At 38.5% G+C, this 25769-nt stretch overlaps 1 protein-coding gene across 1 annotated transcript in view; it reads right to left on the bottom strand.

The window, feature by feature from the left end:
- Positions 1-23277, bottom strand: part of tfap2d (transcription factor AP-2 delta (activating enhancer binding protein 2 delta)) — a 92177-nt gene extending 68900 nt beyond the window's left edge. The window contains exons 1-3 of the mRNA XM_080193352.1: positions 23208-23277; positions 22325-22822; positions 19417-19477 (exon numbers count right to left, since the gene is read on the bottom strand). Coding sequence (XP_080049478.1) covers positions 19417-19477; positions 22325-22822; positions 23208-23246 — 598 coding nt within the window. The 5' untranslated portion in view covers positions 23247-23277. The remainder of the gene's footprint in view (positions 1-19416; positions 19478-22324; positions 22823-23207) is intronic.
- Positions 23278-25769: the final 2492 nt, after the last annotated feature.

Here is a 25769-nt window from a genome sequence, read left to right as displayed (position 1 = left end):
GGACAAAATAATTTAATTGGAATATGTTTGGTTTTTGTCAAGTCATCCTGCTAACAATAATTTTTTGGCTACCATCTGTGTTCTTTCAAGGGGTTTCTAACTACACAATAATAAACACAATATATGGATATAAAATTAAAGTACTGTTTTTGGTACAATGGCTTATACATAAAATTGAGCAGCACTCACAAAAAGGTTAAAACGTGCTCAAAGACTCTGGACAATCAGAAGCAAAAGTACTACACATAGATAAATGTAACTGAATTATTAATAAAATGAAGCACTTTCCAAATATTGCAGTATCATAAAAAATAGAGACACAATGGACTATCTTCTGGAAATTAATTGTTCAGGTTAGGGGAAGTATCATGAATTATGAGCAATTATCTTGAGATTAGCTCCAGGCAAATGCAATAAATGATAAATTTGTGCCCATGAAGAGACCCATTGGCTTAGTTTAATTTTTTGTACTGAAACTCCTCTTCTAATGAAATCAGTAAATACTTCTCTCCAAAATTAATGTCAAAATTACATTCTGAAAAATTTTGCATTTCAAACTCAGAGTGGCAATTTTTAACATTTATCACTGGATGAAAATTGTTAAAATTACCTCCATACCTCAATTCCTGTGTTCTTCTAGGTCATTCATTAATAAGAAAGTAATATTTCCATTTTTCATCCAAGTAGAACTTTCGCTGACCTAGCCATTCAAATTTCCCCATTCATTTTGCATAAGACCTTAAGATAACTACAGATGAGGAAAATTGTCCTATTTATCTATTGCCTCCACCAAGAAAGATGCCATTGTGACCCCCTCCACTATTTCCCAACCCATCAACTGTGGCATTAAATCATTTCTTCAGTAACCACAGAGCATTTGTTTCTACACTTCTACATCAAAATGTGCATTCATCAAAACAATCTACATTAATCATTCTTTCACATGAAGAAAGCTTTCCAAGCAGGTCTAAATTTACCTTGAATCCATGCTCTTTTGTCCTACACTTCAGTTTAAAAGAACTTTCTGGTCTCCTTTTTTCAAAGTTTTTCTGAAATTGCCCCCAACCATCCTCAAAAACACAAATCTCTAACACAAGGGATCAGTCTCACGGATTTTCTCTACTCTGTTTTCTACATCTGAAAGACCCAGACTTTGATGGAGTAGGGCATCTTGTGGTGACCATCATGAGTTGAAATGTTGTCCTCACTCTCCAATTAATTTTGCACTGCCATTTACTGGGATTGTTAATTATAATGGCAGGTTGAGCGAAGTCACTGGGACATCTGGGATATCGCTGGATGCTGGGACCAACAGTCTATTTCCATAACCAATGAAATAGAATCCTTTTAATGGTCAATTTACAAATGAAAATGATATATTTTATCGTGATTCACAGCAAATCAGATGCTGCTCTGCTGGGCAGAAACATTTCTGCCTTCGTCAGCAGTATCCTATGTATTCTCAGGCAGCAACATTTGCACTTGTCAATCTGTGCTGTCTTTCAGCTGCATTCCCCAATGCATTTATATTTCTGTCTGGAAAATTTGTTTTATAATTTCCCCATTTAGCTTTCATCCTAGATACGTGTTTTATGTAGCATGCAGAGGGCAATTTGAATTACTTGCTAACAAGTTTCAAAGTGGAAAGTTATAGGGAACATCACTGCATGTCACGTGCCACAACTTAATAGCCGAGAATTTTGTCCATCAGTTTAACTTGCAGCACAAATGCTACAATTTTTTCACGCTCGTGGAGGGCTGACGGCGGGCTCCAGTTCTTGCCAGGCTTATGCCAGGATGGCTATTTGAGATTATTTTGCAATTCACATCATAAATTAATATGTGCTGTTACTTTGGCAGCAAAATAAGAGCTAGAGGCTTTTCTTTCTCAATAATCAGAATGGAAGTAGTATAGTCTATGGTTCAATGTCCTTTTGTCAATGTATATGTTCTGTCAGATAGTTGAACATTCTAATTGTTGCCTCTTTACTGTGCGCAATAGTTAGGCATCTTTATTGTTAAACCTACAAAGTCTCCATCCTTTTCAACAACAATACCATTCACACAACACATTTTTTTCTTATGTGTCTTGTTTCACATTGGTCTGAATTAAACTTTGCCTATTATTGTTCTGTCCACATACACAATCTGTGCAACTTGATTTGTAAATTCTCCATTGGCCATTGTCTATAAATTTCACAAATTATCATTGGTGTAAATTAGAAATTAGTGTTGTCCAATACCTATCTCTAAGGCAGTCCATGCAACATTTCTCCCCACCCCAGCATTGTTGTTTCCCAGACTTCAACCAATTTCTTATCCCCTCAACATTTACTACAGATCCCCAGAGCTTTTAGATTAATAGCCTTTGGTGTGGAACAATAGTCAGAAATGTTGGAAAGCTAGGCACATCACATTGTAATGATTTCCTCATGAAGGATGTCAATATTTCAAAATAAAAGGCCAGGGGGACATAAACCAAGGACACAATAAGCAAAATGCTGCAGGCACTGGAAATATGGAATAAAAACAGAAAATGCCACAAACTAACAATACGTTAGGCAGTAATGGTGAACCTTTCAGGCCTATGACCTTCCAGCAGAACCATAAGGTGTCAACATAAGAAATCCCTCTCAGAGGGTGTGTACTTTGTAATATTCAATGCCTGTGTTGATATGGATTACAAATTACTGCTTGCAGCAGTTTTCAAATCAGACAAGTGACACTGACATCGCACAGTTTACTTGCTGAAACTCAGTAGACAAATTTCCATGCAGACAACTGTAAACTGATATATTGTAATGCCATTAAAAAAACTTCAGTATGCAGGATTATGAAACGGTAGATAATTGTCATTTACAATGTATGCTTCCAAAGCTATCTCCTCTAATAGAAGCACCTCAGAGATCACGATTCACTTAACTGAAACTTTTGCATTAAGCAGCTAAGTTCTTATCTAGACTGTTACAAATGTAAAAACACATAAGCAAAAATTCACATCTTTAACCTATCATCACGCTTTCAATGGCCGTTGAAGAACCAGTTCTCTTTGGATTGATTCTATTACAGACCAGTTGTAATTTCATATTGCCACTGTTAACCATCGCACACCATCTCTTGCTGAAAGGGCAGATTTCTGCTACTCATGTTATTCTATATGTGGGAAGCAGGAAATATGTAAAGTTGACACTGGTAATTTCTTTCCCAGTGGAAGAAGTGATTTAAGCACAGATATTGAAAAAGATGCAAGGAAAGGACAAAAATGGCCAGCATCCAACAAGAGAGGGGACACAGAAGTCCTCCTAAATACTGAACTTAACAGGAAACCCTCCTGATTACCTTTGCGTTTCTTCATTTCGACCCAGCAGATGGCCAAATTGGCAGCCGAGTTGATGGCTGTACAGGGAAACCAGTGGCAGGAGGCCATAACAGGGTCTGGGGGTGGAGGGGTCTCTCACAGTTTAGGGAGTTCAGGAGTTCAGTGTGCGGTGCTTTGACTGGGGGTGGTGTGCTGAGCATGGTCAGCTGGCTGCAACTGGTGAGAGTGTTATCAGGGCTCAGAAATCAAGGCCAAGGGAAAAGAGAGTCTGGGACTGTCATTGGAAAGGTTGAAGGCTTATTTGTGACATGAGGGAGCACTCCAGCTCTTCCTGGCCAACAAGGAGTGTTTGTGGAACTGACACCTCACATTGACTCCCCAGACCTTTGGAAAACTCAAGTGTTACATTTAAATTAATCTTCCAATTGCACTGTGGGAACCTAATTTAAAAGTATTGAAAGAACACCAGATACCATGACCTATAATTCTATATGATGATTTAACAAACAGAAATTACAAAATAAATTCAGAGTAGAAGTGGGCCAATCAGCCTCTTGAGCAGACTCCATTATTCAGTAAGATCACAGCTGATTTGATAATAATCTTATTCCCCCATTTTTGCCCACTCCCAATAACCATTCACCCTTTGTTAAATAAGAATCTAACAACTTCTGCCTTAAAAATATTGAAGGAATCTGCTTCTGCTGAAGTAATCGCAAGGATATTTTGGCCTTGGAGGGAGTGCAGAGGAGGTTTACTAGGCTGATACTGGAGTTGAGGGGGTTGAGCTATGAGGAGAGGCTGAATAAACTAGGCTTGTACTCGTTAGAGTTTAGAAGAATGAGGGGAGATCTCATTGAGACATATAAGATGATGAATGGGATGGATAGGATAGAGGTGGAGAGACTCTTCCCGCTCAGGAAGGACAGTAGGACCAGGGGGCACAGCCTCAAGATAAAGGGGGGGCGGTTTAGAACGGAGTTGAGGAGGAACTTCTTCACTCAAAGGGTGGTGAATCTCTGGAATTCGCTGCCCGTTGAGGTGGTGGAGGCTACCTCGCTCAATATTTTTAAGACGCGGGTTGATGGGTTTTTGATAAGAGAGGGGATTAAGAGTTATGGGGAGAGGGCGGGAATGTGGAACTGAGCCACGACAGATCAGCCATGATCTTATTGAATGGCGGGGCAGGCTCGAAGGGCTAGATGGCCTTCTCCTGCTCCTATTTCTTATGTTCTTATGTTCTTATGTTCCACTGCCTTTTGAGGAAGACAGTTCCAGAGGCTCATGGACCTCTGAGAAAAAACATTTCACCTCATCTGTCTTAAGTCAGTGACCCTTTATTTTTAACAGCAATCCCTAGGGGGCAATCTTACCAAAAAAATTTTAAGTCCAGGACCGGCATGAAAACGGGAGATTTTCTGATCTGTTTCTTAGGTGAGTTCAAATCTGACATCTTATGCACTTAGAGGAAAGAAAATGCTCAGAAAAGGTTTCTCGCCTGTAAAAGAGGGATTGGGGGGGGGGGGGGGGGGGTGTGAAGGGGTGGGGCTTATATCTCCTGAATGCTGGCTGAGATCAGCAGAGGGCGCAATTGCGCATGGGCAGGTCTCCAGCAGCAGAGGCCTATCATTCAGTCTTTGCTGCTCTGAGTCAACTTCACACATAGTCCACCCACCAGTTATGGTGGCAGCCTATCGCAACCCCCCCCCCACCCACCTGGACCGATCAACCCCCACTAACCCCCATTCAGACAGGTCACCTCTCCCATCCCATGATCTTCAACTTGACCTCCTTCAATCACTGGACCAAAACACCCTGCAATTGCAAGCCTAATCCCCCCATGATCACCAGCCCGACCCTTGCAATCACCAGCCCGACCCTGCCCCCGCTGCAATCGTCAGCCCAACCCCCTGCGATCGCCAGCCCAACCCCCTGCAATTGCCAGCCTGAACCAGCGCCCCATCCCATGATCGCAAGCCCAACCCCCCTCGTAATTGCAAGCCTGATCTGCCTGCAATTGCCAGCCTGACACCCCCCTGTGATCGCCAGCCCAATCCCCTTGACAATCACTGGCCTGACCTCCTGCAGTCGCCGACCCAACTCCCCCTGTGGTCGCCAGCCCAACCCCTCCACGGCATCGGCCCGACGCCCCCTTGATCATTGGCTCGACTAGTCTGTGATCACCGGCCTACCCCTACGCCCCTATTCCAGCCCTGATCATCCCCTCCTTCCCCACCAATTCCTGATGTAGAGTGGCAATGGGTCCCCCCTCCCCCACCTAATGAGGAATGCACAGCAGCCCTCCCTATCACCAACTGGCTGCACCCAGCCTGGCCCTGCTCTCCAGTGGATGCCACACCCTTTGTCCCTGGCCCTTAACACTGCCCAGTGCCCAGTGGGCTTGCTGGCACTGACATGATGCTAGACTGACAGTGCTAGGTTGGTACTGCCCCAAGGGCACACCCTTTGCCCTCACCCACTCGCGGGGTGTCAATGCCTCTTGTTCTGCCAGCAAGGCCATCATGATTGGTCCCTATTTTTGGGGAGAAGCTGTGATTCTCACCAAAGAGAACCTCTCCCAATGAGGCCACAAAGCCAAGTGACAATAATGTCCCGGGCTTATTATTCAATTCAAAAGACATTTCAATATTATTTAAATAAGTTATTCAGCCTCGCACCAGAAATGGGGTATTTGGTGCCCGTAAGATCGCGTGAAATTGGGCGTGAACCTGATTTCTCAGCTCTCAGGCAATCTCACTGACATCCCGCCCATTGGCCAATGGGGTGCAATGATAAGTTCACCTCTCCTTAATTCTAGATTCTCTCACAGAGGAAACACCCAAATCCACCCTACCAATACACTTCAGGATTTCAAAGGTGGTAATCAAGACGCCTTTTGCTCTTCTAAACGCGACTGGATACAAAACTACACTTTCCAATCTTCCCTCGTAAAATAACCTGCATTATTCCTGGTACGGGTCTAGTAAATTTTCTCTGAACAGCTTGTAACACATTTACTTAAATAAATGAGACCACTCCAGTTTCACCAATGCCCTATATTCAAATCATAATGTCCCAACTTTTGTAATCAATTCCTTCACATTAAACTATAATATTTGATTAGTTTTCCTAATTATTTGCAGTACCTGTATTTCAACCTTTTGTGATTCATGTACTCAGCACTCTGATCGCTCAGTGCCTCAGAGCTCTGCAATTTCTCACCATTTAGATGTTAAGCTTCTATTTATTTTTCTGACAAAATGGACAATTTCACATTTGCCCACTTCATTTGTCAGATGTTAGCCCAATCACCATACAAGCACCACAGAAAGCATTCTTTCTGGTTGTATCATGGCTTGGTATGGCTCGTGTTCTGTCCAAGGCCACAAGAAACTACAAAAGGTCATGAATGTAGCCCAGTCCAAAACGCAAACCAGCCTCCCATCCATTGACGCTGCCTACATTTCCCACTGCCTCAGAAAAACAGCCAGCATAATTAAGGACCCCCTGCACCTTGGACTTACTCTCTTCCACCGTTTCCCATTGGAAAAGAGATGCAAAAGTCTGAGGTCACATACCAACCAACTCAAGGACAACTTCTTCCCTGGTGCCATCAGACTTTTGAATGGATCTACCTCACACTAAGTTGATCTTTCTCTACATCCTAGCTATGACTGTAACAGTACATTCTGCACTCTCTCCTTTCCTTCTCTACGAATGATATGCTTTGTCTGTATAGCATGCAAGAGACAAGGTTTTTCACTCTATACAAATACATGTGACAATAATAAATCAAATCAAATCAATCACTTAACCTAAAAATGTCTTTTTCTAGCCTCTTACACCCTCTTCACAATTTACTTTTCTATCTATCTTAGCATTGTTAGCAAATTTAGCAACCAAACTTTCAGTCCCTTCATCTAAGTCATTTATATTAAGTTGTAAAAAGTCAAAGCCCTGTGGCATACCATTCATCACATCTTGCCAACTAGAAAAAGACCACTTTATGCCAACTCTCTGTTTCCTGTTAGCTAGCCAATCTTCAATCCATGCCAATATGTTATCCCCTACACTATGAGCTTTTATTTTACAAATTAACCTTTGATGTGGCATGTTATCAAATGCCTGCTGTAAGTCTAAATACACCAGTTCCCCTCATCCACAACACATGTGATTCTTCCAAAGAACTCCAAAAAGTTGGTTAAACATGAATTCCCTTTCACAAAACCATATTGATTCTGCTTAATTGCCTTAAATTTTTCCAATTGCCCTGCTATAAATCTTTAATAATGGCTTCTAATGTTTCCCCTATGAAGAAGTTAGGCTAACTGACCTAAAGTTTTCTGCTTTTTGACTAAATGAGTTACACCTGCTATTTTCTAATCGAGTGGAAGCTTTCCGAAATCTAGGAAACTTTGGAAAAATTGAAACCAGTGCATCAACTATTTCATTAGCCACTTCTTTCAAGACCTTACAGTGTAGTCCATCTGGACGTGGGTATTTGTCAGCCTGCTGCCCCAAAAATTTCATAAGAATTATAAGAACTAGGAGGAGGAGTTGGCAATTTAGCCCCTCAAGCCTACTCCACCATTTAATATGATCATAGCTGATCTCATCTCAGCCTGAACTCCACTTACCTGCCCGTGCACTATAGCCCTTCAAACCCTTACTAATTAAAAATCTGTCCACCTCTTCGCTAGGTTTATTCAAAATCTTGGCATTCACCAAGCTTTGGGGTAGTGTATACCATAAACTTATGACCCTTTGAGAGAAGTAATTTCTCCTCATCTCTGTTTTAAATCTACTACCCTATCCTAAAGCTTTAACCTCTTATTCTAGATTGCCCTACGAAGAAGAAACATCCTCCACATCTACTTTGTCAATCCCTTTTAGCATCTTGTACCCCTCAATCAGACCTCCTCTCATTCTTCTAAACTCCAAGAAGAAAGGGCTAAACTACTCAAATGCTCCTCATAAGTCAAATGTTTCAGCTCTGGAATCCATCTAGTAAACTTCCTCTAAACCACCTCCAATGCAACTACATCCTTCCTCAAGTAAGGGGATCAAAACTGTACATAATATTCTAAGTGAGGTCTCTCTAATGTTTTGTACAGGAGCAGTAACACTTCACTACATTTATATTCTATTCCTTCAGAACAAATGCCAAGATTCCACTTGCTTCTTATTACCTGCTCTTCTTGCATACTGGGTTTCCATAATTCACGTATGAGAACGCCCAGATCCTTCTGCATCAAAACAGCAGTTTTTCCATTTCCCTCCACTTAAATAACAATTTACTTTTGCATTTTGCCAATCCCACTGGAATCATTTCCAAATCCAGGGAATGTTAGAAGATTGTGACCAATGAAATATAGTAACCAATTTGCTCAATACTATTTCCCTGATGATTATAAGTTTCCTGAGTTCCTCCCTCCCTTCCATTTTCTGATTTATAGCTGGGATGCTACTGGTGTCCTCTTTAGTGAAGGTTGATGCAAAACACCTGTCTAATTCATCTGTCATAGCCTTACTTGCCATTACCAATTCCCCAAGTGCACTTCCTACAGGACCATTCTCACTTTGTTAACTCTTTTCTTATTTAAATAAACATAGAAACATACACAGTCCACCATTATGTGACTGGCAAGCTTTAACTCATAATTTAATTTTTCCCTCCTTATCAATCTCCTTGTCATTCATTGGCATTCACTATATTCTTTCCAATCTTCTGACCTGCCACTTGTCTTTGTACAAACATATGGGTTTTCTTTAAGTTTAATACTGTTTTTATTTTTTTTGGTTAATCACAGATGATGGGCCCTCTCCTTGGCATTCAAATATCCTGATACAACATGCCTTTTTGGCATTATGTCTTATTTACCAAGATAAAGGATAATAACACGAGGACATGAAACCTATTTCCCCTATGTACATTTAGTCAGAAGTGCAGCACTCTCAGAAGGAAAACAGCACAGGTCAAACGTTGAAGAAAGCTACCTCTACTTTGCTCCTGCAATGTGTATTTGTTTAATCACAGAAGGGTATGTCCAATTATATCAATGTGATATTTCCACTTCATAAATTTGCCAGCCTTATAACTTCTCTGAACTAGACAATCAATTTTGTGCTGTGGTGTGACGCCAGTTAGGATCTGGCTGTTTCAGGGTTTTGAGGAGACCACACCTAGAGTACAAGGCTATGCATAGTTTTGATCTCTATATTTAAGGAAGGATAGTCTTGAAAGCAGTACAATAAAGTTCTCTAGACTAGTTTGTGGTTTGAGAGGATTGTCCAAAATGATATGCTGTGTATTCTTTCTGAAATTTCCAGGAATGAGAAGTGAAATTGCTAAACATACAATTGCCTGAAGGGATGTGACAGGAGGGGTTGTTTCCCCTGGCTAACTAATCTAGGAACAAATCATTTAGGACTGAGGTAAGGAGAAATTTTTCACCCAAGTGGTTTCAAATCTTTCAAATTTTCTATGCTAAAGGATTATGGATGTCCCACATATAAATATAGTTAAGGCTGAATTCAGCCTTGGTTAGAATTGAACCCAAGAATTTGAATATAAAGGGACAGTGTGTTAACCAATTTCTCCATTCCAGCTTAAGTCTGTGACAAATTGAAGCAATATAATGCTATATCATCTCTCTTGCTTCTAAAAAAAACATTTTCAATGGAGAAAATGATAATTGAAATGTTAATGTTTTAATGCATTTATGAAGTTATATAGATTGTACCATTCAGCTAATATTTAAAATGCAGCATTCTCTTTTCCATGCAACTCTTTTCAAATAAAACTTGTTGGAAATAAATCTGTGCTTGTTAATCAATATGAACTATCCATGTATGTTACAGTAGTCCCACCCAAAAATGTAAAATACAATCCAGAGTTAACAACAGCAAAATGTCATTTGGTGGATCCTGGCAGTTTAACATTACAGAGCAATGATAATGTATAGATGTAATGGTTTTAGAAACTAATTGGTATAAAAGCTGAAGGAACATGTGAATTAAGAATAGATGTAGGCTACTCAGCCTCTTGAACCTTCTCCATCATTCAATAAAATCATGGCTGATCTGATTGCAACCTCAACTCTATATTCCCGCCTATCCCAATAATCTTTCACCCTTTTTCTTATCAAGAATCCGCCTAGCTCTGTCTTAAAAATATTCAAAAAATATTTCCTCTGATTTGTATTTGTTAGTGACATCATCAACAATAAAAAGAAGTTTTAAAGAAAATTATGACAACATCTCAAAGTCTCTATTTATGATTTCATGTGAGGTAAAAATTAGGGGTATCGTTACAGTGTCATTTTGATATTGCTAATAAACCTTACCAAGAGAAGTCTTATCCATGCCTTGTCTTAAAGAAACACTGCTTTGTGTTTCAAAAGAAAATGTCAAAAAAGTGACAATAATTACATTTCTATAAATTAGATCACAACATTTATAAACATCTATTGTGTATGGAACATATGAGGCATACCAGATTACATTTGTAAAGGTGACTTAAGTGTTATTGCAATGTTGAAGCAGTCCAGTTAATCTGGGAGGGAAAACGTCATTTGAAGAAAAAGATAGAATTAGATTCTTTAGTTAAACATTCCCATGCAAATAAAAAATTCTAAAATTCAAAGCTAAGATGGCAGCAAACATTTTATTTTAAATTTTAATTTATTCCTTTTCATCTTCAACTTTAAAGCAATGAATATTGAACTGATGTTTAATTTCTTTTAACTAATTCTAGACTCTCTTATAAATTCTGATGTTTGTTAAAACTAGATAATCTATCCTACGGTTCAAATCTCTTTGGGAGAATATTTTCGCTGGTCACTAAGTTTAGCAATGTAGTAAACACATGAATTTTTAAAGCATTTATATGTACATTGCAGTTGCTACAAAATTCTTCCTATCATGTATTTTTCATTCTGTGTAATTAACTTATTTAGAGATTAAAGGTTTCCATTAGTATTATTCCTGATAGTCTACAGACATGCATGGACATGTATGTAATGCATGTACAAACCCATATACAAAACAGGCCACCCAGGTATGGCTTATTAAAAATGATGATCACTTTGCTTATAAACATTTTTTACATGCCTGCACATAATTTTTAAAATACATATGGCACTTCTTTGTAAATGGGATTGCAATGGTCTTACGTCTATTGATCACAAATGTCATTAACATTTCATTCATTTTGGCAGTGTTCTCTTGCTTTCACACGTACATCAAACTATGGTGTAATGCCTTTATAAAAGTATAGTCAAGTTACTTTATTCAGTGGCTTTCTTGTAATAAAATTTATAAGTTAATGCTCTTCTTAAAATATTATTTTCAATAAATTTGGGTGCCATGTATTCATTTATAAATATACTGAATGAAAAATTAATCAAGAAACAAACTTCTGTATTGATGCTAAGTAATGTTATTACAACCAACCTTCTACAGGTTACCCTTAAAGCCTGGGTACTCAAACACAAATCAGCACAGTGAAAAACTGATATGTGCATCAAATGGTTAGTAATTTAGACCCAGATATTACATATATTTTGAGGAAATTATTGTGATTCATCCTGATCTAATTATTGGAATATTGTATGCAATAGGAATTGAAAGTAAGGCAAATGTTTTTTATCATCCAAGTGTCCAAAGTCTTTGGAAATGTATCATCATATTTAATAGCTTCCAAATCAAACATTTAAATAAGAGTCATTGTTTTCTTAATTGTTAGTTTCTTGGGCAGTTGAGTAAAAGGGCTAACTCCTTGAATTGCACGTCTCCCTGCCAAATATTGGAAAGTCAGCCAATATCATGCAATGCTTAGACATGAGGTGAAATTACATTCATTCACCTGGAGTGCCTTGTAGAATGAAGCAACACATAAAATAAAACTGCTTTTGAAAAACTGTTTTCTAAATTTTTAATCTAAAAAAATTGCATATTGCAAGTTTGTACATACAATGTGAAATAGAAAAGAAGGGAAACAGTGATAAATGTTTGCTGGTAAAAGTGTAAATAAAACCAGATGTGGGCTCTTTCTTTGAAAGAGAGAAAACTGAACAAAATGTAAAAAAAATACTCTGGGTTTAACAAGTGTTGTTGAATTATAAATGGTACAAGTTGAAATTAGATTTGATCTGGCATGATTCCATGACTAGGCGTAAAATCCATGCTTGGAATGTTTTCACAAACCAGACTCTCATAAAGTGCAGAGTAGCAAGCGGGGTTCAACTCATATTAATTCCAAAAATGTTTTGATTCAAAGTAGTTTGTATTTTATGTTGCCAAGAGCAATCGAAAAGTGCTATTGCCGGCAGTCTGGTCCTTTTTGCATGGCCCAGGGGCTATAGTAGTGTTTAAGCTGCTGAATTTGCCTGGGGCAGCAAGCCTGAATGATCACAAGGCGAATCAGGAGCTTTTTTAGGAGTTTGCCATCAAGATTTAGAAAAAACACATGGACCAAATGTCACTTTGTTACCCTTATAGCAAAAATATTGGAGTATAGACCACCTAACATCCCTTATGGCTGTACAATAGCAATATGCCTTCAAAATACATCTGCTGTCAAATTTAATTTCTGAAATTTAAAACAAAAGCACCTTTCTTAATTAAAGATCCAATCTTAAGCCTGATCAGTTAGGGTTTTAGAAAGTTGAGATGAATTGTTAGTACCAAGGGTGATCAGAAAGGATGCGACTTCAGTAAATAGGGGATGGTTTTCTTTTGAAAACAGGAGATCTGAATATTCATCTAAGTGAAGCACCAGTCCGTATGAACAACATTAATATGATCTCTACTGAATTTGGTACTCAAAAATATTAACATATCAAAGCAAATGCCCCAGGCAAGAGAAGCTATCGATACTGGGGCACTATGCAATGTAAAGATTATTGGTTCTGATGGTTGGGAGAGTGGAGCTTCAGGCTAAACACTGCACACCATTAACTGAAAGTGATAGCAAAGGGATTTCAGCATCAGTGCTATACCACAATAATACCAAGTCTTTACTTTTAAAATATAGATTTGGAATAAGTGTAAAAGTTTATTTTCAAAATTACACTGTGGAAAACTAACATCTCAAATAAAACAAGCCTGGAGAAATATCAATTCAACATTTCTTCAATAGAAACTAACATAAGATAGGCACTTCCAAGATGGAGAAGTGATTCTTTTTGAACCTTATGGCTTTATGTGCTAAGTCTATATGTAATAACTGGGGACAGGTGTCCAAAAGTAAATGAAGAAAAGTAAGACAATGTCTTGAGGAAACTGTTTCAGTTTCTCTTAATTTATTAATTCAAGTATCATATTTCCCATTCAATTTTATTCAATAGAACAATGACAAAAGCAAGAGTTTTTTTCATAGTCAGCTGGGTGTTAGGGCCTGGATGTCAAGGCTTGATGATGGCACAGTAATTAGCACTGCTGCCTCACAGGGCCAGGGACCCGGGTTCAATTCTGGCTTTAGGGGTTTGCACATTCTCCCTGTGTCTGCATGGGTTTCCTCTGGGATCGCCAAGGTCCAAAGATGTGCAGGTTAAGTAGATTGATGTTAAATTGGATTTGATTTATTATTATCACATGTATTAGTATATATTGAAAAGTATTGTTTCTTGCGCGCTAAATGGATAAAACATACTGTACAAAAGGAAGGAAAGGAGAGAGTGCAGAATGTAGTGATACAGTCAAAGAGAGAGTTTAAAAGAGTTAGAATAAAGTTTTAGAAGCATAGAATGAGAGTAAAAGATGGTTAGAAGGTATGCTGGGCACAGCTTGCAAAAAGTCACCTTGTTTCTGCGCATTACCCCTTAGTGTCCCATGATGTGTAAATTAGGGGGATTAGCAAATTAAATACATGGGGTTATGGGGATAGGGCCTGGGTGACTCTCTGTTGGAGAATCAGTGCAGACTCAATGGGCTGAATGGCCTCCATTCAATGGGCTCAATGGGCTGAATGGCATTGTAGAGATTCTATGATTACAGTCACATGCCTGATAACAGCAGACAAACATTGTTACCTCAAAAGACCTTTAATCCAAATAATTGGAAATCCACATTTTTGGATTCTATATTAGTTGGAGACCTTTCAGCATGACGTTGATTTTCTCACATATTTTGTACATATGGAAGGTGCACCTGTGTTCTGTAGGAAAACAGCACGCTCAAATTAACCTCAGTTAACATCAGTTCAGGTGTACAATTGCTAAGGCTTAGATACTGCAAACTGTATTGGGATGCTGAGTTAGTTGAGACTGGATCCCTCTGTCCATGTGATTGTTTCTCATTTTTTAACCAAAGATCTATATCATTGTATAGTTATGAACTTCATGCATGGGCCAGTTGCATGGCCAGTAATAATGATGGATGAAGGAGAATCATTTGGATGTGGGTCTTATGTATCACAAACTTAACCTGCATTGTAACTTTTCTGTCTTGATAGGAGAAGAAAAAGATTAGAATGTACTTCACCCATCTTCAGTATAGTCCCAAAGAATTGTATTCAAGCTAAAGTTGGCAACCACCACAAGTGGACAATTATGGGTAAACACTAGGATAAATGCCTCTTGTATTTTTAATCAATACTTGAGACACAGAGGAATAATAATGAACACAGGAACCTAACAAAATAATCGAATCATAAAGTCATAGAATCATAGGATTTTATAGTTTGGAAAGAGACCATCCAGCCCATCATTTCTGCACCAGCTCCTGAAAGAGCTACCCAGTTCGCCTTATCTCTGTAGCCCTCTAAATTCATGACTTTCAAATATATCTTCAATTCTCTTTTGAAACCTCTTACGGAATCCACTTCCACCACTTTCCCAGGCAGCACATTCCAAATCCCAACAATTCCTCAAGTAAAGAAGATTTTCCTCTCCTCACTCCTAGCTCTCTTGCTGACCATCTTGAAATTGTGACCACCTAATCACTGACATACCAACTAGTCAAAACAGAATATCTTTCTTTACACTGTTAAAATTGTTCATAATTTTGAACACCTCAATAAGGTCACTTCTTAATCTTCTCTGCTTCAAGGGGAATAAACCAAATGTCTCTAATCTTTCACTGGATCTAAAATTCCTCATTTTTGCCATCATTCTAGTAAATGTCCTTTGCACTTTAACATCTTTCCTTAAATAAAGTGCCCAGAACGGAACTCAATACTCCAAATGTGGTCTAACCAATGATTTGTAGAGGTGTTGCATCACTTCCTTGCTTTTTACTCTATGCCTTTTTTATTAAATACAGGGAAACAAGAAGCCTTCTTACCAACTACTTCAACTTGCCTGGCTACCTTCAAAGAGTTATGCACTTGGACCCTAAAGTCTCTCTACTCCTGTATTCCCCTTAAAGTTGTACCATTGAGCCTGTATTGTCTCCTCATATTTCTTCTTCTAAAATGCATTACTTCACATTTCATCCTGCTGTACTGAAATTTATCTGCCAGGTGTCTGCCCATTTGGCTAACTTGTCAATACCCCCTGAAGTCACTCAGTGTCATCCTCACAATTCACTGTTCTACTGAACTTAGTATCACCTACAAATTTAGAGACTTTGCCATCAGCACCTATTTCTAAATCATTTCTATAAATCAGAAAAAGCAAGCATCCCAACACTGATCCCTGAGGAACATCACTTTGTCTCCAGTCTGAGAAATGTCCATCTATACCTACCTCTGTTTTCTATCACTTAGCCAACTTCTAATTCATGTTGCCAAAGGCCCATCAATCCCAAGCATTTCTAATTTGCTAACCAACCTGTCATGTGGCACTATATCAAATGCTTTCCGAAAGTCCAAATATACAACATTCAAGGCATTGATTACTTAATTTTAAATCATGCCCAGCAAGAAGCACAACCTTTCTTTTGAAAGTACCTAGGACAAGATTCCAACATGATTCCTTGTGATGCCATTGAACATATCACCAATGAAAAGCACTTGAATTTATATGGCACCTTTTCTGACCTCAGAACGCCACAAAGCCCTTTACAGCCGATTAACAACTTTTGAAGTGTGATCACTGTTGTAATGTCGGAAATAAGCCAGATAATTTACATGCAGCAGCATCCGACAAACAATAATAAGATAATGACTAGATAATATGTTTTATTGATGCTGGCTGAGGGATAAATATTTTCTACACCATCCTTAAACAATCTCATGTTCTTTTTGTACTGTGCCATGGGAACTTTACCACTCAGCCTACGGGGGAAATGGAGTTATGGTCTAAGGCCTTATAACAAAACACAAAACTTCTGATCGACAATAAACTGGATAGGTGACAGTGAGCAACAGTCACTCACTCCACTTTTATGAGCCATAGAGTCACTCAGTCTCCCACCTGCCTTTATGTGGGTCTTGGATCAGGAATGCACATGCTAAGTAAGATCCAAAATTTGACCAAGTACTCCCATAACTTTCAGTGCTCTTCGTGTGTGTCGCAGGAGTCACTCGGTCAAATTCATTTCAAACATTGGTGGACATAGCCTAGATGCATTTTACATAGTTGTGGTTCCTTTCGCAGACTGATACAATACCACAATCTGCCCCATCCATCCCCCAAATCCATCCTGCTTCCTCTGGATTACAGAGTGGACTTTTAACACTTCCAATGTGCGAGCCAATAAAGAATCCTGGGAGGCGCTGATATCCACAAGACACCTGTGTGATTTTCCAACTCAGAAGGTTATGTCTTTTGTGGATAGAAGGAACACCAGTTGTGCTGTGGGGCACCAGGGTGGATAGGTGCTTCAAACAGAATCATATTCCCCAGCCTCAGAAAGGCAACTCCAAAGGGAGTCAGTGATTCCTGGCATTGATGTGTGAGATCATTAGCATTCTCCCTTCCCCTTAAAGCAACTTTTAGGAATTCTAGATAAATATCACCCAGACTCGCCGGCCTTTAAGGAATGATTACTTATTTATTATCATGTACCATAGTCCAATAGCCCAAAGAAAGAAAGCCAAAAGATTAGTCTGCTCGATTGCAAACAAAACTACTAAGGTTAACTAACAACTTCTTGGCCAACATTATCTCATGAAAATATTAAGAGGATGTGAATTCAAGATTCACGTCGCCTGTTCTAAATATTATATCGAATGTTTGAACTAAGATAAACACAACGCCAACACGCACACGATTAAAGTAGGGGCGCTTAGAATTGATAAGCGATTTGAATTCACATTTTGTGGCAAGGGACTCGAAGCAAAATCACGTTTTGCATCCCGCTGATTTATATGCTTTGTTTTTAATACACTGAAAATAATACACTGGCTTCAATGAAACAAAATACAAAGCATTGGCCAATATAACATTTTCACAGGTAAATATGTTACAGTACCTGATGTGTGTAAGGATTAAAGCGAATGAAGCTGTTTTCAGCACCAATTGATCTTATTTTGTCCTGGTCATATTTCAGAACACTTTCAGACAACATCAGCATAAATAACATGATCCATTTTGAGAATAATAGTAATTAATTTACACATGTCACGAAGAAGCATTTCAGCCGTGAAAGACCGGAAAATCTGATAAAGTACTTGCAAAAGAATGGTCATTGCAATGAAAAATCAATGCGCCAAATGTCTACAAAGCGAAGTATGCCTTATTAGGGCTAATAATCGCTGTAACCAATGATGATTATTTTAAACACTGTGAAGATCTTGCTATTTCATAATACACTGCATATTACATAATGAGGTGCTTTTCCAAATAAATATTAATCATTTAAACATGTTCTATCTACTTTCAACGGACCCTTTTGAAAACGGGAAGTTATTTTGTAGATTTAAACTTCTTATCTGGATAACATATCATAAACTTCTCAGTATCAGCAAATCTCCAGCCTTTTATATGGAAAGGTTCAAAACTAAATTAAAATTGCCAATTACACGGGGAATATAATTCTACTGATTTGCACGTAAATTTTATGGCATTTCTAGGTACTGCAGCTTTTTTTTAGAAAAGTACTTGGGGATTGCAAATATTTTTTCTAAGGTTCTCCCAAGAAACATAAGCTAGATACGTTCACTCCTCAAAGGGAAACACAGATACAATCCACAAATCCGCTACGGTTGTGGTGTACAGCAGAATTACTTTAAATAATGGAATAATACGGTTCTGGGATTGTTCATATTTCCTGTTTAAATTGATAAACCGAACTATCTTAACTTGTATTCATGTTAATTCGTTTTAATATGTTTGTAACTGGACATCCTTCCAAGCCACCGAAACGACGGAAATGCAGAAAGCCAGTTGGTGCCATATTCGCGGTTAGGCTCTGAAAGGTGGCCAACGTGGATGGGCAGTGGGGAACTTGAATCACTTGTAGGAGGTACTCAGAAACAGGGAACATTATTCGATCATAAAATCTGACTCGTGTTCCTGTACGTTTAATACATTCCAAAGAACTTGAATTTTTGATCACTGATATATGTACATATCGAAAACATTATCTGGTGCCTCACAATGGCAGAATCGAACGGAATGTGTCCTGAAAGTTTAATTAATACATTTGTATAGCAGTAAGAATCAACTGCATTTTAGACCGTTTGCTCCTGTCTGACCGTATATGTTTAATTTTTTTCTATAAGTAGGGCCATGTGATATCTCACAACTTCAGTTGTTTGAAGAAATGTACCCGAACTAAATGTCAGGTGATGTTCCCAACTGGGTCACCAAGTGTTCAATATCAGCCGAGTGAATTCGAAAGCAACAAACACGCGTGCGGAGACAAAAAAAAGGCCGCTTATCAGTTCTGCAATAATCTCCAGCAGTTATTCAAATTGTGTCTGATCAGATTTTTAGCTTTAGAATATTATTGGTCCCGGTTTCATTTCTCAGAGTCTGAGCAAATCGTACACACAGCAGAATGGATCAAGATCTCAGCGCGGATTGTGGTGTTTCTCCTTCTCTCTACTCCGTCTGACACCCGGCTACCCGTGTCCAACCGTACATTTAAGGACTGATAACAGACAGTGCGGTTTGCATCCATATGAAGGCCGACTCACTTCTGAAAAAAAATGTTATGACATCGCTATCGTGTCACAAGCCGACGAAATAATGAGACAGATGACTTACCTCTCCGTATTACTCCGCCTTGGCCGTTTAAAACTAATCCACATTGTGCTTCTACTGAGTTCTATAAATCAAAAAACAAATACGAGATAAGGAAGCTACAATTTTTAAAAATGAACGTTCTACCATTTCATCAAAAGTTCGCACACATGCGTTTATTTTGCCATTGTCTCATTCCAGGAACCGGTTTTAATAATCTAACCGGGTTTTTCTGCAACAAAATCATTTTTCCCCTATTTGGTCGTTTGCATACCCATATATAGCACAAACATCTGGCCTTAACGCGATTATAGAAGATTCGTCATATGTCTCATTAACCGGGAAAACTTCCTGGTAAATATACCGTTATGGAAAACATACAGCAAACGTGTTTTTGGTCAGCATTGCTACATCTATTGCTTCCCAGGCCTCCTGTTTAGCACAATGTACAATATTTGTTCGAATCCTTGAGCCAGATGAAGCATTTTAATTCTGTGTAATATCCCCCCCACCCCCCACCCCCTTCACCAAAAGGACAATTAGTGCAGGGGCGTTAACACTCAGATCACAACCAGATCAATAAATCCACGGAAACTTGAACTGATTTTACGGTTCTGGCTGGAATTACTTTTCCCATTACTATTTATATATTAATGATAAACATGTATTTTGTTTACGCACGGATTTCCAATTTATCTACAAAAAACTAAAGCTCCTTGGTCTTTCTAATCCATGGAGAAGTTTGAAAAGAATTCTGAGAGAGGTGTCGCATACTAAAGACCGCTCGAATTTGCCTTGCTCTCTCCTATTTTAGCTCGATTGACGCGCTCTTGTAAACCTTTAGAAACTCGCAGCCCGTTTTCTTATGTTCTGGGGGTTAAAGTGATTATAAAATCAATATAAAAAAAAACTCCTGGATCAAGCATAAATTAAACTCGTGACGGGGAAAAGGTGTGACAGTTTCTTTTGTTTGGCAGAACAAATCTTTTTAGGGAGCTCAAAGATGCATCCACTGCCGAAAGAGCGTTTGCATCTGTTCAACTGTTTAAGCAGGCTCTAGTCAATCTGAGTTCAGCACCAATTGACCAGGGAGCCGACAGAAAATTGGAAACCGACGTTTTCTGCTGCTGGGCCGTCAGTAAAAAAATACAGGAGGTTTTTGTTTCAACACAGAATTTACACAAGGAACAAAACTTAGCCGAGCAACAGACATATCCGTTTTTTTTCCATGAATGTTTCATTCGGTCCTTCTCTTTTTTTAAACACATACTCTTTTCAAAAAAGAAAGGAAATAACTAGTCTGGTCAGTTGACGTTGCATAAGTAAATAGATGTGTGACATAAAGTCGAAAATTGGATAAACTACGGTGCTCCCGCGCATTGCATTTTCTTATTGTTTCTGGCTTGCAAATTCCCTAATCCTTTTTTTCTAAAAACACCACGCTTTGTGAGCAGAAAAAGCACCAAAAATGTACACGTATAAAATTCAGCACCAGACGTGCTGAATAAAGTGGGAAAAAAACATAAAGAGGGGGTTTACTTGCGCAGAATGCGGTTGCATTGAATTAAGATTTTCCAAGCCCCAATTTGAGAACTTCTCTCTAAATCGGACCACAACTCTGCTCTCTGTTTTCGGTCTGATAGTCTGTCCTTTAATTTCTTGCCCGAGCTTTAACAAACTAAGGGAGAAAGTCACGTTTTACGTGCATTAATCGTCTTAATATCCTTCCTGATCCAGGAGATAAGTTTTTTTTAAATTACAGAGTGTGCTGAGATATACCGTGTCTTAGAGGGACACGCACACAGCACTGCGGCGGACGAGATATCGGACAGCATTATTCAAAATCCAATTTGTACTGAAATTATCATTTTTTAAAAAAAGCATAAGGATCATCAGTCCTGAAAACGGGAAATAAGAAACGTAAGCGGAATTTAACGTGAGTATAATGTTTATATGTTGCCAATGAGAATTACAATTTTTAAAAAGATAAAATTGTAAATTGTAGCTCGTTTCTGGCGTTCCGCAATTTGAAAATAAATCAATGCCAAACTATAGACTCGGAAATTTTGTCTAAAAATGTTGGTTTTTTAAATAAAGAAATTGATTGAATTATTTCCCGAAATGAATATTTCTCCAAAACCGATCTTTCATTCTAATCTTCATTTTGAAACCACGCTGGAGTGCGTTTAATTTCATCTTAATATGATTTTCTTGACGTCAAACGATTTTATTTCTACTTATCCTGATAGATTCTGAAAGTTCCTCGGAGCGGTTGGAGGACACGCAACGCAGCAACGAATGTCCATCGAACAGCTAGCATATTTTGTTTGTAAGTTATAAGTAAAATGTAAAATATGCTAGCTGAATATACATTGGGCAGCTGCACTTCAGTTCTTTTTAAGGGATTTCGGAGCAGCTGGTATTTAAAAACAAAAGATTTTAAAAATGACCAGATAGTAACAGCTATACAATTATGTTCGTCACATTGCGGCTGCTTATTTATTTCCGTTCTGTTTGTATTCTCCACCATTGGATCTCAATGGTTCTAAATGACTTCATTGTCCTTCTTTGACAGAGAAATCACGGTTGCTTATGGGGTATCCGATACAAACTTTTTTAAAGTTTAGAGTATTATTTGTTCAAGGTTCGGACAGTGATACTGGCAATGAATCAACAATAATGAAATGTCGCCTTGCACAGTATCGGCCAGTTCCATTGGTTGTGAGTAACTTTAGCTTCATTGCCGCAACCTTTGTTTGCTGTGCTCCAAGAGCAGACAAAGATTACTGACTAATTCATTTCTCTATTTTGTTGGCGGGGTTAGGGGTGACAATATAAAGCGGACATTGAAGTTGCGAGGAAAAAAAAACGAATCCGTATATTCTTATTGGGCATTTTCTAACTAGATTATTAGTACCAACTCTAATGTTACCTGTATGTCATCAGATCCTGGAGGAGGCAGCCCTAGATTTGGACCTGGCAGAAGTCTCTGGTCTGGGAGCATGCTATATTGGGAGCCATGGCTCATAAGAGACAGGTCATGTCGGCGGTAAGCTTCCAGGCAGCCCAGCTCTCGCCTCTGCTCATCCAGGCAAGAGGACTTGAGAGTCCGGGCATTGTGAAGATTGATAAAGTCTGCAGGCTCCCCGTGATGGATCTGTTGGTAGTATTGTTGGGTATGGTGGAGGCTATTCAATGAGTAGGCATCTGGGTTGACTGCCGGGTGGCTGTGCTGGAAATCATAGTGGAAGGACTGGTGGTGGAGAGGGGTGTACTGGTGGTTGGTGGAAAAATAAGGTGAAGTAAAATCGGTTCCATTCGCCGAGTAGGTTAAAGGGGATGAGGATGAATAGGCAACTGTAGAATTTGCCACTGATTCTAGACATCCCAGCTGCATCAGACGATAGCTGTTTGATCCATCATGACGCATCTGAGAAAAAGAAAATAGCAAACAAATCTGGTTTGTCATTTCTTATACCTTCCAGGTACAAAAGTGCGATCAATCCACTCAATCGCTCAAACACTAAAGCCTTCGAGAAAATACAACGTCTTAAACCTATCCATTACCAATGGAAAACGTTCAAATCACTTCAAACAACACACGGTGCTTTATCTAAATCTGGCTACTTAACTTTCCATCTTTTTAGGGATAACATTTTTTTTTCATTATGGCAACTGTTGCAGTGTAACGAATGCCACTCTCGCGACAGATGTCATAACGAATAAATTCGTTTTTAAAGCCAGGAAAAGTAACTTTTAATTGATTGCAACAGCTTCAGAAATGTAATAAAAAATCATCAGCATAATCAAAATACCTCGGTATCATGGACCAGACCCGGGAACGTTGTTGACATGTTCAATCCAAAGAGAGGTTCAGTGCGAGCAAGTTAATAAAAACACTTAATTTGCCCCCAAAATGATATTCCCTCTCTACACCCCGGAAGAATCCGTCTATTCCAGGCGAAATAACGTTTCCTCTGCACAAAAGCAACACCCTGTATCACATTTTGTACTTGTCGGTTTTTTTTTCTTAACTGATGGCGTAGGTCCCTTGGTAATATATAAGTTTTGAAAATTAAGCATCAGCATTGAACTGGGAAGACAATAGACAGAAGCGTTGCATCCCAGGAGACGCGGAATAAATATTGTATCTTCTCCTCATCACAGCCGAGCTTGCTGTAACTTGTTAATTGTACTGGGGAGTTTTTCGTGCTTTTTTCCGGTAACGGTGGATTTGCGATACCAAATCTTGTCAGTCTTTATTGCAATTTTCGAAGGCATCAGGCAAGGAGTGATCTTTTGTCGGATCTCTGGCATACCTGCTTAAAGTGAGTAGAGATTTCACCCGCAATAAACCAAACAAAAATGCTGGCATTATTAAATTGGCTTTATTCTGAGAGTGATGTGGCTACTATGATTTTATAACGAAAGCGTCCAATTTTGTTAACGATGCGGATGAATGTGACATATTTAGAGTTGTTTCACTACATAATGGCTTCGATATTTTTTTAAGAGAAGCTTGATAGTTTTGTTTTCAAGCAAAGCCCTGCGTTTCTTAGTTTTAAAGCAAGTAATATTTTATTTTATAAATAAAGGAAAATATTATAACCAAGTCGAAACCCAGGAGTGTTGCAACTTTGTTGACTTTGATTGATTTTCTCACATGGCAATGGACAGGAGATATATTATTACTAATGGTTTATATCTAGCCTACGGTACATGCGCTCGTTCTTATTAAAATGGATATTTCAGATTTATCTCAATTTTCATAATCTTTAACACGCCTTGCAATTATAATTCAACTCCACTATTATTTATATTTTAACACTGCTAATAATGTTTGTGGTGGTTAGCATTTCTGTGTGATTGGATTAAGTGTTGTATCATTCACATTTTAGGAAGGCTTCGGTCAACTTGCAGGAAGTTTTCCGAGTTGAATATATCAAATGATATTACAATAAAATGAAAACGATGTCCTTTCTTATTACTGTGTGTGAACAGAGTAATTGGGCGGATCGACACTCCCATCTCTGATGACGTGGTTATTAAATAGCCCACTATTTTTACTGTTTCCGTAACTGCCGCACGAGGGAGATACATTTTACAATCTCTAGATTAGAATATTTCACTGCATGGGTGATTGAGAGGGGTGCTTATTCTGCTCGGGACACATGTCTGTTTTAAGGATAAGTTACTAGTATAACCCCTTCTATAAGTAAATTAAAATAAAATACTTCTTAATCACAAATTCTGCCCTCCAACAATTTATCACTTTTTTGTTAATTTATGAGTCAGGCTTTTCACCCGACATGTATATACAAATTATGTTCCTATCGTCTAATTTTCATTGATAAATTTGTACTGAAAATAACATGCACTCTGCTATATGGCTGGGACAGGTTCAAGAGGACAATGTGCATATCCTGTTTCCAGATAGTTATTAAATAGAGCCTATGCAAGACTCAGAAATGGGATATTGTGTTTTAACGAGCAGCAGGCGATTTAACATTGAACTCTGTGGAATAATAAAAACCAAGTTTTTGGTGTGGGGGTCTGCCAGACCATTCGTCTTTGCTCATGCAGATTAACCAGAGTTGTCACCCTGGCCCCTTTTCCTTTGTACAAATCGACAAAGGCACACGACTGCTATTTACCTCCATTGTGTGAAGTCCAAGTGTGATCACCCAGGCGTGGAAAAAGGTCAGTTCCTTCTCCTTCAACATTACATTAGCTCTGTTGAATATATGTATAATCTTCTCCACATAGAGTAGAAACAATCAAAATAAGAGAGATTCTGACAGAGAAAGGGGGCAGTTTCATCATTAACGCATTATTGCTTTACCGTGTGCACATTATTGTTTAGCAAATATGTATTTCACCGTTTGGCACTCCTGAAGTTATTTCCACACATATAATGCTACAGTGTTGAGCTTTAAACAAAACATTTACTTTCTGCTTTATCGCCTCACGTCCTTCGCTATTGTTTATCTATATTTAATTATATCATTTTGTTTAAGTGAAATTCTCTGCTACTTCACACCACCGTGTTTCTTCTGCATACACTTTGCAATATTAGTCCAGTTAACCTTAGACATCTTGTAGAGGTAATTGATGTGCGCCCTTACTAATAGATGTGCGCGGTTAACATTAATGACACTCACAAAATCAGAGAAACCAAGTCAATACTTTAAATAGTATAACTGAAGCAGTTCTTGCCAGGTGTTAGTATGGGTATATAAGACTTCAATGGAAGACTAATGGACATTTGAATGTCTGGTAATATTGGTTCGCCTGTACCTGAAAATTATGTAGGGTAGGGCACATCAAACATTAGCATTTCCCTTCTGAAAAAAAGTTTCAGTTCTTGCCAATTTACT

The sequence above is a fragment of the Carcharhinus amblyrhynchos genome, chromosome 7 (assembly GCF_965287045.1).
Source record: "Carcharhinus amblyrhynchos chromosome 7, sCarAmb.v2.hapA, whole genome shotgun sequence".
Lineage (NCBI taxonomy): Eukaryota > Metazoa > Chordata > Chondrichthyes > Carcharhiniformes > Carcharhinidae > Carcharhinus > Carcharhinus amblyrhynchos.
The sequence above is the reverse complement of the archived record's forward strand: the minus strand, read 5'-3'. Positions and strand labels throughout refer to the sequence as shown.